Genomic DNA, 18,780 nt, shown 5'->3' on the forward strand with positions numbered 1-18,780 from the left:
GTCTTTTTATCTATTGCCAATAAAGCTGTCACGTCTGATTTGGATTTGTCCCCTGCCAGGGTTGGTGTGCCTTATATCGATTTTAAATATAATATTAACCAATTTATACTTTCGACTTGGGAAGATGAGATATACACTGATGAGTTTAATTTCATTGTCGTTTTATATATTTACATACGTTTTAGTCATTTTATATACCAAACGATACTTTTAAAAAATATATTTTGTATATTAAACCATTTGTTTTAGATTTTAAAAATACATATTTTTCTACTTCATTTTAAATCTTGGGTGAGTGTATTTAATGGTATGTCAAAAAATGTATATATATATATATATATATATATATATATATATATATATATATATATATATATAGGATCTGTTTATTTTGTTTGTTTTTAAACAACATACCTAAAAAGAAAAACCCCACAAAAAAACCCACAAACAATATACCTTTCTGTTTGTTTGTGTATGTGTGTGTTTGTGGCGGGGGTATGTGTGTGTGTAAAAAAGAGTTTGACTGGATGATAAGTTCGGAGGCTGTTACAATCAGCTTGCCAAACACCGATTGGCGCAAGCCAAACTGTTAACCGTTCCTCCAATCGCTAGCCAGCAGCCGACACCAATCAGAGAGCAGAGAGCAACAACGCTGAGTATTTTAGCGCAGACACGACTGGAAGACAGCATTCCGAGACACATCGTTCTCTAGATCAAAACGTGTTCACGTAACTCTTATAAGTACAATTTTATTGAAAAACAAAAACGAACAAAGGTGCCGAAATTTCCATCATGATCAATTTCAGCATCGACTTCATTACTGGCCACAGTGAGCGCGCCGACTCCGTGTCTTCTAACGAGTCTTCCCCTGCGTGTGCTGTAACCTCACCGTGGTGCAGGGGTGTAACATTCTCTTTGAGAATGGCCAATACAGCACAAAATTGAAGTTTTCAGTAAAATTCAGTATCCGTAAAATTCTGTGATATTTGTGTTTTTTGTACAGTTCTTTACACTGTTTTTATTTAAGTCTTGAATTTTTATCACTTTATTTATTTGCATTACCATAGTTTGACACCCAATAGCCGATGTATTTTTCGTGCTGGGGTGTCGTTAAATATTCATTCGTTCATTCGTTCGTTCTAACGAGTCTTCTTCTTCGGTGGCCAGCGACACCGGCAGCAACGGCCCCGACGCCACGGACTCCATCGCCCAGGCGCTTTTGACTCTGGACAAGACGATCTCCAGCGACTTCGGGGCGACGACAAAGCCGAGTTACTCATACATCGCTCTAATCTCCATGGCCATCATCAGCAACCCCGACAAGAAAATGCTGCTGGGCGACATCTACCAGTACATTATGGACAACTTCCCCTTCTACAGCGACAAGAACAAAGCCTGGAAGAACAGCATACGCCACAACCTCTCGCTGAATGAGTGCTTCACCAAGAGCGTCCGCACCGACAACGGCAAGGGCAACTACTGGTCCATCCACCCGGCCTGCGAGGACGACTTCGTCAAGGGTGACTTTCGGCGCCGTCATGCACGTCGCCGGGCGCGCAAGAGCGCCACCAAGGACGACGGCGCCAACAGCGACGTTTTGTCCGGCTATCACTGCAACATGGGTTACGTGCCCATGACGTCCACCACCATGACCAGCTCCGTCGGCTTCCCGACCTACTCGCCGCCGGTGATGTATCCCAGCTCCATGTACTCCGGCCTCTACCCGACTCCAGCACAGACCCTGTACGCCCCAGGGCCGGCGACGCAGACACAGTACGTTCCAGCCGCCAACATCTCCGCCCGCACGTCTGCAGAGAACTGGAGCTTTGATTTCTTCAAGAGTCTGGACATGGCGTCCATGAATCAGTCGTATCCTTCCGTTTGTTACTAACTCTTCCAGTGCAATTTTCAGACGTGCTCATATCTGAACATCTATAGTCATTTCCAGCAGCACTTTGTTTAATTTGGCAATGTACAGGGTGAGCTCTTGAAGTATGTGATTGTAATATAATGAAAGTGAAATGCGTTTACTATGATGTTTTTGAATTGAAATTTATATTTATTTATTGAATTTTGAAATGTTACTGTTCGTTGTTATTATATGCTGACTTGTTGCCGAGGTTTGTGCTCAAACTGCAAATCCGTCCCATAGAATTCTGAAGAGGTAGGGTTGGTGGGTGAGGGGTATTACTGCTGGCAGCGGACGGTTACAAGATATTTAGGGGAGTGCGGGATAGGATTCTGATAATTTGTATTAATGCTGGCAGCGGACGGTTACAAGATATTTAGGGGAGTACGGGATAGGCTTCTGATAATTTGTTTTAAATTAACGAGTTCGCTTGGACCATTTAAAAAAACTTTTTGTTTTCATTTAAAATCATTTTAAAACTGGATATGGGAAAGCGAAACAAAATGATTCGATACTAATTATCGTTGAACATCTATTTCTTCTGTTCAATACTGATTCCCCCACCTATTCCCCTTGTTGTTGTTATTGATCATTGTTAAATTATTAGTGCTTGTTTTTCTACTCTGTTATTTATGTCTGGATGTTTTATTTAATAAATATTAAACTCAGAAAGTTGTTTTGACTATTGTTTGGTAGCTCTGAATATTTGCTCTAACGATGACGAAGTCATGACTATTCTGGAGTCCAAGAAAAGATCCAGGGTTTTTAAAGGCGGATCACAAAAAGTAGAAACAAGGCAATTTGAGTTTGTCAAAGGCGAGGGTTGTAAAGGTTTGGTTATCAATTACCGTGGCAAATTTTAAAATGAAGATGCTCAGAAGCGCAATTTTAGAGCAATTTAGTGTTGTCCATTGTGGATGGTGAATTAAACCAAAAAACCCCAGACAAAAGTGTGGGGGGGGGGGGGGGGCACTTCAAATGTGTGGGGTATCATGGGACCCCTGTAAACCCACTGGATCCGCTAATAGAACTGGAGCTACATGATTGGTTATATTGGAGTAAATATTTCACCCGTTTAATACTTTTACATATTTATCATTAAGTGGTGACTACAGCCTTTGCTAGTGTTGGGAATATGTAATGGGCTTTCTCGGAAGACTTTGTCACAATTGCCACATGTTGGAAATACAATAGCCGATGATTATTTAATTAATGTGCTCCGTTGGTGATGTTAAACATAATAAGCAGTGTTTAGTTATTACAGCTCTTTTAGTAACTAAATATTTATCCTGAATTAATCATTGCAACTCCTTTGTAGAGCCCCTGCGTGTGCTGTAACCTCACCGTGGTGCAGGGGTGTAACATTCTCTTTGAGAATGGCCAATACAGCACAAAATTGAAGTTTTGAGTAAAATTCAGTATCCGTAAAATTCTGTGATATTTGTGTTTTTGCACAGTTCTTTACACTGTTTTTGTTTGTCTTGAATTTTTATATTGATGTTGATCATCACTTTATTTATTTGCATTACCATAGTTTGACACCCAATAGCCGATGTATTTTTCGTGCTGGGGTGTCGTTAAACATTCATTCGTTCGTTCGTTCCTTTGTAGAGTTCACCAGCGCCAGACAGAGTCGGGACTGGGACAAGTTTCTAAAAAATATAATACCTCTCTCTCTCTCTCTCTCTCTCTCTCTCTCTCTCTCTCTCTCTCTCTCTCTCTCTCTCTCTCTCTCTCTCTTCCCACCAAACTTTGTAATACCAATATAATAGACACCTAATAACATTAAGCATCGTCAAACACAATTAGTGCTGTAACCTAACAACATATTTGAATGACCTGACCGAATAAAACAACCAATGTTTTATGCTTCCATAGGACCCAATATTTTATTTGTATTGCTATGCGCCAATTATCAGTGCTTTGATACTAACTATATTTGATGTTAATGACATGGTACAAAATGTACATATTTCGCGATTACAAAAATAATGGTTTTATGCATAAAATGCAATAATTAAAACACTTTTTCGTAAAAACTGCACTGGACACGCTAGAGACATTAAAGGAACATTCCTGAGTTTATTGCAATTTGTAAGATGTCATCGAGTAACAGAGACTTTTTAACGACTGTAATTACATATCAAATATATTTTTATGCATAAAATATTAGTGGCTGTATATTAAACGTGTTTCTGATCGTTCTAATATTTGTACTTGGTTAAATTTTATTGTATTTCCTAAAAAGATTTTTTCGTACGTACGAAATTATTTGAAGAACAAATCCAATTTGGGCTTCTTACAAATATTAAGACGACCAGAAACACATTGAATATACAGACACTGATATTCTAAACAAGAAAATATATTTAATGTGTATGTTTAATCGTAAAAATATTTTATTAGTCGGAAATATCTTACAATGCAGCAAACTAAGGAATGTCCCTTTAATTGATCCTTATAATTTCAGGGGCGGGTACAGAATTTAAAAAGGGGGTGAGTGAGGTGCGAAATTTAAGATTTTGAAAAAGGGTGTGCTAAACGTTTAGACTAAATCCATCAAAAGGAGTATACATTCTGAAAGAAAGAAAACAGAAAAAAAAGCAAACCAGGGTTTGTCAATCATTTGAACTTTACCCACCCATGAGTTTGTGGATATACAATAAAATTTAACCTAGTACAAATATTAGAACGATCAGAAACACGTTTAATATACAGCCACTAACATTTTATGCAGAAAAATATATTTTACATGTAATTATAGTCGTCAAAATGTCTCTGTTGGTCGATAACATCTTAAAAATTGCAACAAACTCGGGAATGTCCCTTTAATATTTTTTATAGAAAGCAACCAATATATATAACACACCGAGAGTCTACCAAAACCTGAACATGGGAAATATGCTAATTTTTCACTCGTATGTTTTCGAATGTTTACTTAAATTTGTCAAAATGTTTATGTACATGAGTATTACATTCTAAAACAGGTCTGTATTTAAGTTAAATACATTTTGAACACTTGCATTTGTTACAAAATACACATAGAATGATTCTTTAAAAGTTTGAATTTAAAAATGATCTGTTCATTATCATATTTTATGCAAAATATGTGTTCAGGCAAAGGTATAGCAGTTAAAAATATCAGGTTTTAAAAGCTCAAAAGTTATTTCAGTGGATATGTATGGTACTAATGTATAAATAGTAGACAATTTCTGGAAACATTTTAGTGTTGTGAAGAACCCACACAAAACAAATTATAATAATTCATGATTACATGACTAACTATTATAATATATTATGTTTATTTCTATTATTTAAGTCCATGTGTAATTCTGAATGTAACTTTGGTACATTGTTTATTTCAGTAAATCTGAATAACAAAACTGGTATCGCTGTACAAGGGAGAGTCCAAATGAAGCATAGACAAGGTAACGGCAGTATGCTCCTGTAAATCACTATCAGATGTGTCAACTGTAGAAGGACACCATCCACTCCTCAGTCCTTAGTTGTGTAAAACTATACAACTATTATCAAAACACACCATGATATTGGGTAAAAGAGAAACTATATTGTTTCATGTCCCGTCAAAAGTCTGGATCATTATTATAATGTGTATTTGTTTTCCTCATGCTACCCGGCACTTGAGAACATTTCGTTTAGGAGAATATACCAGGACAGTGCGTACAGCATGTTGGTAAAAATGTAAATAATAATATCAGAACAATCGATGGCTTCAGCATCTTTCATGTTACGGGTATTATCATGACAACAACAGTACAGACAGGGTTTTAAAAGTATATGTTTATGGTTCTTTGCGAGATGTTATTCCACTTATGAAGAAAGGGCCTGCATGAGCTGAGCAACGTTGTTTATGACGTTGACGTGCTTCCTGACCCTCCTATCCAGCTCGTCCCACAAATTCTCAATCGGGTTCAAATCTGGACTGTAGAATGGTTGAACAAGATATCGATTAACAAATACTTTTTAAAGGGACACTCTCCATCCCCGGAGGTAGTATAATAGCGTCGTATTCTGGCTATCCACTCTGTCCCCACCAATGACGGGTACCATAGTTCTTCCCACAGGGAACGCCTTTTTCGTTTTCATTTCATACTATGGAATTTACTACAAGTTATTTATTTCTGAGCCGATTGTTTCTAAATTGCACACAAAAATTGTTTGTTGTGTTTTTGTGGGGGTTTGGGGTTGTTTTTGTTTTTTGTTATTTCCAAAACAGTTTTACTTTTTTTCCTTACGTCAAACCTAACAGAAATTAGTTATATTTTATATATAGGATGATGGAATGGATATAATTTTAAAACATTAAGGCCTATGTTTTGAATAATTGAAATCAGACATTAGTTACATTTTATTGTTTATATTATCCATTTCTACTATGTGGAACACCCGAACAAACTTGCAGCAGAATTTACTTCAGAATTTTTATACAAAGCAACAAATACATATAACACAGTGAGAGTCTACCAAAACCTGAACATGGGAAATAATTATGTTAATTTTTCACTTGTATGTTTTCGAATTTTTACTTAAATTTGTCAAATGTTTTATGTACATGAGTATTACATTCTAAAACAGGTCTGTATTTAAGTTAAAGGGACATTCCTCAGTTTGCTGCATTGTAAGATGTTTCCGACTAATAAAATATGTCTACGATTAAACTTACATATTAAATATATTAACTTGTTTAGAATATCAGGTTCTGTATATTCAATTTGTTTCTGGTCGTTTTAATATTTATAAGAAGCGCAAACTGGAGTGACACTTTAATAACCCATATCAACCAATGAACACGTGTGTGTGAGTTGGTAAAAGCCACCGTTCGAACACAATAAAAATTGAATGACCTCAGATTTCTTCAGCTGCTCTCCGTGTGACGAATATCTACACAGACTGTTTAAAACTATAACAAACGGTTCATGTTATGTCAGGTTCTTAACAATGTCTGTATTTTTCTTTTGATAAACAGAGAAACCCAAGTCCGTGTGTTGATGTTTGAATCACCTCCACCAACATTTTGTTTTAAATTTTAAATACTAATATTGATAACACTGGAAAACATCGCAGACATCCGTTAAACAAACCACTAATTGCCCTGTTTGAAAACACGTTTGTTTTGTTTAACGACACCACGAGCATATTGATTTATTAATCATCGGTTATTGGATGTCAAATATATGTTATTTCACATATAGTCATAGAGAGGAAACCCGCTACATTTCTCCATTAATACCATGGGATCTATTATACGCATCATCCCGCAGACAGGATAGCACATATCACGACCTTTAATATATCAGTCGTGGTGCACTGGCTGGAACGAAAAATAGTCGAATGGGCCCACCGACGGGGATCGATCCCAAACCTATCGGGCATCAACTGGGCGCTTTACCACTGGGCTACGTTTCGTCCCTGTGGTCTTTGATATCAAGTTGATGGGGTGAATTAGAAATCATCACTTTGTCTTACACACCTATGTTTTACTGTCAAGTATTTCATGGAAATGGGCACACACACTATTCATTTGTATCAGAAAATGGCGATGGGTACCCACAGTTCAATGTTATCCACGCAAACTCCCTTTGTGATAATACAACAAAACTTGTCAAAATTTATTCAGTAATGAATTTCTTACACATCCGTTGGTGAGAACACAATGCGTTATTTATGAAAAAGATATTAAAATTGTTGAGGTTATGTAAGAAATATAATAATACATTCGTATCCGTTAGATACCATTTATCTCACAACTCGTTTAAAAACGTATCAAACTCGCTTTCGCTCGTTAAGATACATTTTAAAACAACTCGTTCCTGTGAGTTGAAGAAATGTGTGATTTCCATTTTGCTTCCTCATACTCAAAAACACTTTTATTTACTATTCTTTTCCAAATTTGTTTGGGAGGAAATGTGGAAGTTTTATAAAAGTTATTTAAATATGTAATCAATTTATATTTACCAAGTATCCTGTGTATGTCTCTTGCAAAACCAACAGGAACGGGAACACACTGGTTCTTAAAAAGTAGTAACCTACTTGTTATAATCTTGTAGGGTAAACTCCATGCAGGACAGTGAAGGAGATGTTGTGGAAGATTTAATTTATGGATATCTATTCTGGCTTCAATTGAAATGGTACCGACTAACCCTAAACAAATAATTGTTCGTGTCCTTTTAGGTAGACCTTGTATATTTTTTACTGCAAATCTAAAGGCCCTTTCTAAAGCCAATAACTCGTTCTCAGTAATGGTGTTCCATAGTTCACAGCCGTAGAGTGCTTTAGATAAGCACAAATTGTTGACTAACTTCAAACTAGTGGTTGGATTCAGTCCGTGTGGGTTGCACCCTGATTGTAATATTATCATACTTATAGATTTGATTGTTAGATACCATTTATCTCACAACTCGTTTAAAAACTTATCAAACTCGCTTTCGCTCGTTAAGATACAATTTAAAAAAACTCGTTCCTGTGAGATAAATGGTATCTAACGGCCACGCATGTATTATTATTACTCTCTCTCTCTCTCTCTCTCTCTCTCTCTCTCTCTCTCTCTCTCTCTCTCTCTATATATATATATATATATATATATATATATATATATATATATATATATATACGAAACGTCCCCAAACTCGAACTCGTACGGACTGAATCGAATGCGCAACATTTCATTTCAAAACGAGTGAAAAGCAAAATGCCGCGAATGTTACAAGTTGATAGGGGCAGGGCTATTTCTCCAATTATGCAGGTGCAAACGCAACGTCGCATCGCACTGCAATTTAGGGTACATGAGTCAACGATAGCTCGTTTACTTGGGCGTTTCAGAACCACATGAAGATTAGCTGAACGTCCCAGGAGTGGACGTCCGCGCGTTACGTTGCCACGTCAAGATAGAGACATGCGCGTCACATACCTCCGTAACGATTTCAGACGGCTACGGAGAGGGCGAGTCGGGTTGTAGGCACTGATGGTCACCCAGTATGTTCACGAACGGTTAGGAATCGGTTACGGGAGTTCAACTTAAGGCCACGACGTCCCTACGTTGGTCTAACAGAGTCTGTGACACTAACGTCATGGCTAGGTTTTTAAGTTCGGAACTAGGTCATCAGCTCTCACTTCTTTCCACTTTTCCATGCGCGTAACCTTACGTTGCAGCAGGATAATTCTCGGCTGCACATTGCGAGGGTTTGTCTTAACTTCCCCAACCAAAACAATGTCCCAGTGCTCTGTTGGCCACCCTACAGTCCAGATTTGAACCCGACCGAGTAATTGTGGGACGAGCTGCACAGCAGGGTCAGGAAGCGCTGCAACATCGTAAACAATGTCGCTCAGCTCACGCAGGCCCTTCTTCATGAGTTGAATAACATCCCACAAAGGATCATAAACTTGATTGGGTCAATGGTAAGATGTAGAGCAGCGACTGCAGCCCTGGGTTGGCACACGCGCTATTGATTTGGATTAGGAAATGGCGTAGGTTACCCACATTTCAATTTTAACCATGCAAACTCCATCTGTGATAACGCAACAAAACTTTTCAAAATGTATTCAGTAATGAAGACATAACCTAAAAGTCCAAACAATGAAATAATCATCAATAAAAGATTTGAAATATTTACCTATTTATCACCGATATATATATTAGTATACAACAAATATATTTATCAATTATGGACCTTCATTGAAACAAAAATGTTTTATGGACCGAAGAAATTGATATTGACCGAGCTATATAATTTGTTTTCTTCTTTGCTTTCATTGGTTAAATCTTAAATCTCCCAGGGCAATATCACTTTTGATAGGACCGGTGGGACCGACTGAGGGCAATATCGTTATTTACGGAAGGTCATGTAACCAATATGAATAGAGATATATTATCATTATGTAACACACACGTATATATTTATATACCCTTTTACTGATTTTCAACATTGTATTAACCAATTTATCTTTTCGACTTGGCAAAATGATTGGAAAGGAAATAAGCTTCATTCTATCAACTAGTCCTGTGAGAGTGGCAGTCCTCCTATAGACGGTGCAGGAAGGATTAATAGTCTCGTGTCGTGCTCGCATCGGTCATTCATACTTGACCCATTAATTTATCTTGAATAAGGATCCTCCATCTCAGCGTGAGCACTGTCAGTGTCCTCTGACGGTACGCCATATTTTGGTGGAGTGAAATTATCTGAGAGAAACTAGAAAAGATATATTTGGAAGAAATATGATGGAATCATTTCGATTCCATTAGCTGTGACACTCGTGGGAATTTGTGTAAGGGACAAAACGCGGATCACCAATTAACCATTGATTGATTGCCAATAAGTTAAACTCTGACAACAAGACAAGAATTATATTCTCCAAAAATTGTTGAATGTTATTATAAATTTTAATTTTACCTATCTGTGCTATATTTTTAAAAATTTAACTCTTGTATTTTTATTAGTATTCGGTTTGAAAATGGTATTCGAATATTCGATGGAAATGACGAGCGAATATTCGAATACTAACTAAACAACACCAACTCATCAAAGTATCGAGTTTGTTTACAGTTTGAATTGTGTAATTAACTTTTAGTAACCCCCGAAAGAGCAAGTTAACAATACAAGTAGTGACTGGTAGCTTTTTTGTTCTTTTAAAAAAAAAAATGGGGGGAGGGGGCGTTTTTGGTGGGTTTGAGTTATTTTGCTGAGATTTAAACGATTTCAAGATGCACTTTGAGCTACCTACTGTACGGATTCGGATGTATTTATTTAATAATATGCAGACACATTACAAAATGTAACAAGTGTAAATAACAAATACATAGTTAATAATCATGACAAGAACACGTCAACGTAAAATATCTCTAGTTAACAATGATCACCAGATACGTAATCAAAATGCCTAAAAAGTGCGTAGGAGAAACACCAATTCACAAGTTCACAAGACTAGATATTTTTAAAATAAATAAAGTATTTTTAAAATAATTAATGGTGCATTACACAAATATTCAATTTAAAAACGCAAGGATTAGTTTTATAAAAAAATATTGTTTAAAAGGACATTCCTGAGTTTGCTGCATTGTAAGATGTTTCCGACTAATAAAATATTTCTACGATTAAACTTACATATTAAATATATTTCCTTGTTTAGAATATCAGTGTCTGTATATTCAATATGTTTCTGGTCGTCTTAATATTAGTAAGAAGCCCAAACTGGATTTTGTCTTCAAATAATTTCATACGTACGAAAAAATTATATTTTATAAAATAAAATGAAATTTAACGTAGTACAAATATTAGAACAATCAGAAACATGTTTAATATACAGCCACTAATATTTTATGCAGACAAATATATTTGATATGTAATTACAATCGTTAAAAAGTCTCTGTTAGTCGATAACATCTTAAAAATGCAGCAAACTCAGGAATGTCCCTTTAAAATATTAATACGTCTGATAAAAATTCCCGAAAGCTGATTTTAATAGATGTTCTACGAAACGCGGCGCTTCTAATGATACCAAAATAAACACACCCAGACCAAGATACTTGTAATTTTCACCGATACAATTGGATCCTTATAATATGGCACAAAGGAAGCATTACTGCAGATCGATTCATTGATAATTGTCATTTTCAGAATGTCAACAATTAAATCCAATGAGCAACTTGTGTACATGTATATGTATGCAGATATCAATTTAATTATTTATTTACTTGTTTGTTCTTTTCTTTCGTTCTTTATTTCTTCATTTATAGATTTTAAATTTTTTTTTATTTATTTTAATTTGTGGATGATATTAAATGGTATACGTTCTACAAACAATAAAAAAACACCCCAAGTAATAGTGATCAGACAGTTTGCGATTACTAATTATGGCTTATTTCAATAATATAACAAAATATATATGTTATGCATTGATACAATAATTATACCTATGGTTATGGGTACCTTTTCGTCAATAATCCAAATTTAAGAAGAATAAATCTGGTTTTGGAAACTGATCCCCTCCCTGCAGTATACATACGTTTATAAATGTTTGAAATAATTTAATAAATAATCCAAAATTATTCATTATGTCTTTCAATGAATGAAATCGGTACTGTTGTAAAATAAAGTGCATAACTTCATGGTGGTAACATCATTTCATTATTTGTGTAGGTTTGTGGAAATGTAATCATGATTGCTAGACAATGTATTCGCAATCGTAATCGATTACTTTCAATTATCTTGTAATCGTAATCGTAATCGTGACATTCTAAAGTAATCGTAATCCATTACTTTTGTCAAGTAATCGCCCCATCATATATATATATATATATATATATATATATATATATATATATATATATATATATATATATATATATATATCATTATGTTTGAGTTTTAATGAAAGCAAGCTCTTGCATACAACTAGCTCATGATTTGCGAGTTTGAATAATTTCTTGTAGTCATTCCGCTTCCATTAAAAGTTATTGTTTTAGTTGTTATTTGCATTGACGTTTCCATTGTTACAGTACTGGGAAAACAGATTTAGGGATTGCATACAACTGTTATGTCTTATTAATAACATTCTTCATGTTGGAATATTTACATATTATTTTTTACATGTTGTACCATCCCAAAACCGTGACTTTGATCAGACTGGACATCACATTTACCACAACGGAATGTAAATCTGCTGCTAAAATCCACATGCATATAGCTGATGATTATTGTCTACTCCAGAATTTGATTATGGTACCCGGATAACCTGGATGCCTATCGTATTGCTAGGGCTAAGGCTCGCAGAGAGATCAGAGTAAGAAAACATCTTGGAGAACTTTTGTCTGCAAGCTGAATTCACAAACATCAGTGAAATCTGTCTGGAATAGGATCCGTAAAATGAAAGGTAGCTAATCCAGTAATACAGTTCATCATTTGTCTGTCAAAGATACGGATGTCACGTCTCACCGTGACATAGCAAATGCATTGGAAGACAACCTTTCTCATAATTCATCTTCTGCTTTTAGTACAATACATCGTGCACCCGTAGCCTGCCAAAATCTTACAATGTGGTTAAGGGATCGTCGGACGTCGAATGTACGTGTTTTGTTACGTCTCTAGACGTTTGGATACTCTACTCTTCATGCTTTTAGTACAGATGCATTTACATCTGTCAGAACACTAACTAGCTGAAAAGCAGTCCATTGCATGTTTCATCTGAGGGAAAAATGTGATGGAGTATACAACAGGCATTTTTCTCTCTGGAGGAATTGCTTGATTGCTCATCTTAGATGATGAATTGTATTTCTTGTGGGTTCCCAGTCATATTGGAATCAGGAGTAATGAAAAGCAGATTCAGCTTCCAAGTCTGCTTTGCGGTTGAAAGATTTGCCTCATCATGTCAGGGTTGGTGTGCCTTATATGATTTGATTTTAAATATAGTATTAAACCAAATTTATATTTTCGACGTGTTTTGTTACGTTGGCAACATGGGACAGTGCGGTTGCGAACAAGCTTCATACCATCAAGCCGGTCTTGTAAGAGTGCAATCCTCCTATAGGCAGTGCAGAAGGATGAAATAGTCTTGTGTCATGCTCGCATCGGCCAATATTTTGACCCATTCATTTATTTTGAAAAAAGATCCTCCACCTCAGTGCACCGCCACACAATCACTGGGTATTCCACATTTTGGTGTGCCGTTTCGCTTCTTGGAAAAATTATTTTAACCTGATGTTTTTCCCCCACAGTTCACACAGTGAACGCACAAGGCCACACAACTCGGGCCGTTTCGCTTCTTGGACATGGGATCTGTGATTCAATCTTTTTCCGTCCAACATTTTACTGCTCCAATTTTTACGTGACTTTGCTACTGTCGGGTCTAAATTTTATTTTGGCAATCTGTGATACAGTAAAAGCATAGTTTTTTACAGTTGAAAGTGGTTGTAGAGAATTTTTAGACTTGATAAAAATGCCCACTTCATTCGCGCAATTGGTATGATCCAGGCTGATATGCCGATGTATTGTTCGTACGCAATTTGGTGTCAACATAAACACTATTCAGGCTTTGTGGAGACGTTTTCAACTAAAATTTGGTAATGTCACGTTTTCGACCACGATTTGCAGTTCGTCCACGCGTGAGTCACGACAGCTTCCATTATCATATCCGACTCGTGCATTTGCAGGAATCAAGTTTCCAAACGGCAAGTCTGACAGCGCGAACCATTCCTGGATTGCGTGCCATCAGCCCCAGAACTGTACGGAATCGCAGTATTACATAAACGGCGTATCCGTCCGCAACGTCCGGCTGTCCGTCCAGTTTTGCTAAGACGCGTCCGCAACGTCCGGCTGTCCGTCCAGTTTTGCTAAGACGCACCATCGTGTAGCACGTCTGGCTTGGTGTAGAAGACACTTGCGCTTTAATCGCCGAGACTGGGCGAGTATTCTATTTACAGCAAGACAACGCTAGACCTCACGTCGCCCGGGTGGTAAGGGATTTCTAGCGCAGAAGAACACCGATGTGTTGCAGTGGCCTGCAGTTTCACCCGATTTTGCACCAATCGAGCACGTCTGGGATGAGATGCAACGTCGTGTACGTGCGCTGCCTAACCAGCCGGTGACGTTGGCAGCGCTGGGTCAGACGTTAGTCCAGATCTGGAACGGCATTCCCCAGGCTTTCTTCATCAATTTGGTAGGCTCTATGAGGCGACGGTACCAGGCCTGCATCGACGCAAACGGTGGCCATACGCGCTATTAACTTTGTGAACTGGTTTTTGACCCCCGTGTCTTTCATCCCCAATACCAATGAAATCACGGACGCTGTGGCATTTTATATGAATTGAAGTTTTGCAGATTTGCCTAATAAACAATGCTATCTGATCGTTTCATCGTTTTATGTCTTGAAATTATGTTTTTATCAACATGATAACCATACACAGTTACTTTTTTCCGCTAGTATATATATATATTATGATATTAGGTTATGTCTCTGTAAATAATAACGAGAAAAACAATGTCATTTTTACACTACGCGAGATCGTTGCTTATCCGTGCCAAAACCCTTACCGCGAGGATACAGTTGTTGACAATCAAATAGTAGGAGACCTTTGTTTGGGAAAATGGGTCGAAATGAAATGAAAAAAGATCTACTTGAAGAGGTAAATAATAATCATATTGAGAACATTTTATGAAGATGAAATTTTAAAAAGTTTGTTGTTCTAAATAGTTTGTTTTGTTTTACGACACCGCTAGAGCACATTAATTCTTTAATCATCGGCTGTTGGATGTCAAACATTTGGTCATTTTGTCATACAGTCTTGGAGAGAAAACCCGCTATATTTTCCATTAGTAGCAAGGGATCTTTTATATGCACTATTCAACAGACAGGATAGCACATGCCACGGCCTTTGATATACTAGTCGTGTAATGTTATTAGTGAAGCACAGACTGCTATTCGAAAATTCTGTTTATCCTCAGGTCACATTTTCATAGTACATGCTTTAACAGATATTTGGAAAGAAAGATAACAAATATATATACTGCAATTTTGTTGATTTCCAAAACAAAAACAAAACAACAACATTCGATTGATACCGCGAGCATTCTTTTGGCATTTAGCTATGCATTTTGTGCTGGCGAAATCTGCAAATAATAGTTTGTCAGTACATTATAAACTTACAATACCCGAATTGATGGTTTTTCTAATCTTATTATATGTTTATGATGCAAAGTCTTAGATATTACCCCCAAAAAACCCTACATCACCATCACCATCACCACCAAACCCCCCCTCCCCCCCCCCAAAAAAAAAAAACACAAAAAAAAACACTACCATCACCACACAAAAAGAAGACAACACATTTTTAAATATATATATATATATATATATATATATATATATATATATATATATATATATATATATAATTGCCAAACATCAAAACAAACAAGAATATAAGGATATTTACTTAAAATTCTGTTCAAATAAACTTCAGCCATTCTGTTTATCATGTGTGTGCTAGTTGGGTTGGTATCCAAGGTGAAAAAATTTAATTGTTCATGGAAATAGAATAATGGTGAGAAAATGCAAAATGCAAACAAAACTGTTATCCACTTCAAACATTGACATCTAGTGGCGAAATGTATTGTCATGATAAGAACACAAAAACTCTGTGGTGACTGATGTCAATATTAGTTCATCGATATTTAACTAAATGTTATTTAATCAGTTGCTTTAGTCAGAGTTGAGTGCTTGCCTGAGGTGCTTGCGTCACAGGATCGAACCACCTCAGTGGATCCATTCAACTGATTGGGGGTTTTCTCGTTCCAACCAGTGCACCACAACTGGTCAAAGGCCGTGGTATGTGTTTTCCTGTCTATGGGAAAGTGCATATAAAATATCCCTTGCTGCATTAGGAAAAATGTACCGAGTTTCCTCTGATGACTACGAGTCAGAATTACCAAATGTTTGATATCCAATAGCCGATGATTAATTAATCAATGTGTTCCAGTGGTGTCGTTAAACAAAACAAACTTTAGTCAGAACTTGTAAGACGTAAAGAAAGCAAGCACTGGATAATGCCAGTCCACCTATACACGAAACACAGCGGTGCCTTATCACCAACCTCGGTGGTGTCGTAGTTAAGCCATCGGACATAAGGCTAGTAGGTAGTGGGTTCGCAGCCCGTGAGCGGCGCTCACCCAGAGTGAGTTTTAACAATTCAGTGGGTAGGTATAAGACCACTACACTCTCTTACTAACAACTAACAATTAACAACCAATCTATTTTCCTGAACAGACAGCCCTGATAGATAGGTTGTGTGCCCATGACAGCGTGCATGAACCTTAATTAGAGATAAGCACGAACATAAGCTGAAATGAATGAAACGTGCTTTATTGTAGCAGTCACGACCTCAGCAAAAACTACCCTTTATCTCTGCTTTGTGCAGAGATACGAATTTTTTTTACGATAACGGTTTTGTGCAGTATAATAAACTAAGAATTTAATAGCAACAATAATGAATGATGAATATTTCTGGTGCTTCTAAAAATCGTGTAAAATTATACCGATGAAAAGTATGAAATTTTATTTCCATTCGACACCAAAATATAATTTCCATCCGACACTAAAACTAAAGTGTCTACAAAAGACAAAGGGTTAATCAGAGATGTAAGATTGAAAACATTGGGGTTTTGGGGTTTTTTTTGTTTTGTTTTTTATGCCACACCAATATATTTTGAAGAGCTTTCTTCATCATTATACTTAATTAAAAAATGACAGTGATGATTCTTAAAGTGGAATTCTTGACTTTACAACAGACATTTAAACATGCCCCCTGCTAACCAGGCTTTTAATGAATAAAACTGGATATAAATTACATTTTCTTCATCAGAATATTAATGTTACTACACCATGTGTTTCTGGAATTTCTAATGTTTATAGTTAAACAGGATTTGTTTTTACCTATACAAACTTATTGAAGGCAAAATCCAGTTTGAATTGATCATTTCAATTTTTGGGCCTGGTGTTGACCACTTTTAAAATATGCCCCAATGTTTGTAGCAGTCATTTGTTTTGTGTTTTACATCATAATAATTATGTATTGTTTTGTACGTACGAAAAGTAAAATCAGGTTTCGGCTACTACAAACATTAGGACAATAACACATACATTGACACTGATATCCCAAGCAAGAAAATATCTTTAATGTGTAATTTTAGTTATCAGAAAGATATCCGTACGTCGTAAACATGTTACAACAACAGCAAACTAAGGATGGTCCTTTTAAGTGATTGAGAGGCCGTTCAGAATTTTCTGTTCACTTCTACCACTCCGGAAAGCCTACATAACGGTATATATATATGTATATATAGAATAATACATGAGTGGCCGTTAAATACCATTTATCTCACAACGAGCGAATGTATATTTCTTACATTATACTCAGAAACAAGGTTTTTAGCAACTTTTAACATCTTTTTCGACTAAACGTTATTTACAGCCCTTGCACTTACGCGTCACAGGCAAATGATTATCAGGTTACCTATACGTCACAGTGTAATCGATTTCGATCGTGCTGTTTTTTCATTGGATGTATGGCATTAGTGACCTGGTCATCACCTAGGAGCAGTCAGTCGTATGTCTTGAAATTGTTAACACACGTACCTGTGTAAACAAGTATGAGTTATCAAAGATAACGAATGATGTTCTCACCAATTGGTGTGTAAGAATTTTTTTTTGTAACGACTATTTTATGAACATTTGTGTTTGTTTTTAAAACGCACAGTGTTATTAATCTCTCCACCCTAGAGTTCAGTTTGTACGACCATAATGTTTACACGTGTGACCTCTCCCTAGATCCATTCTTAAATGTATTAAATATTTTTTTAAATCCCTAAAAATAAATTATTTCAATTATTTCAAGTGTTAAATATTAGATATGTATCTCTAGCATTAAATAATTTAGATATATTTCCGAAGTATTAAATATTTTAATTTATTATATACATAGCAATGAAATATATAGATCTACAGAAACCATAAAAGTGATATTCGATGGAAAGTTATATTTTCATTGTATTTTAGTTACAGTGAAAATATAGAAATCGTATTTACTTTTTAGAACATGTTCATGATTAAATTATCTCCCTTGTAAATTATAAGTTTTGATTAGTAAGGCCAGTGTCGCTTCCTCGTCTTTTAAGTTTCATGATTACCAATGCATCCGATCGAATTTGAGAATTGTTTTTTTTTTAAACAATTGTACCTATTAGTCCATGGGCCAATACACTTGTCGGTGCCATTTCACTGTAAAAGATCACAAGATGTGCCAAAAAATGTCTGTAACCTCGGCAGCCATTATTCAAATCAATTATGATGACAAGTGAAAAAGA

The 18,780-nt window shown here is 36.1% G+C and overlaps 1 protein-coding gene across 1 annotated transcript; it reads left to right on the forward strand.

Moving 5' to 3' along the window:
- Window positions 1-792: 792 nt before the first annotated feature.
- LOC121388587 (forkhead box protein L2-like) lies at window positions 793-1,891 on the forward strand. The gene is made up of 2 exons (XM_041519991.1): window positions 793-879; window positions 1,148-1,891. The coding sequence occupies exons 1-2, from the start codon at window positions 793-795 to the stop codon at window positions 1,889-1,891; spliced, it is 831 nt and encodes a 276-aa protein (XP_041375925.1).
- The last annotated feature ends 16,889 nt before the right edge of the window (window positions 1,892-18,780 follow it).

Source organism: Gigantopelta aegis, chromosome 2 (assembly GCF_016097555.1).
Source record: "Gigantopelta aegis isolate Gae_Host chromosome 2, Gae_host_genome, whole genome shotgun sequence".
NCBI lineage: Eukaryota > Metazoa > Mollusca > Gastropoda > Neomphalida > Peltospiridae > Gigantopelta > Gigantopelta aegis.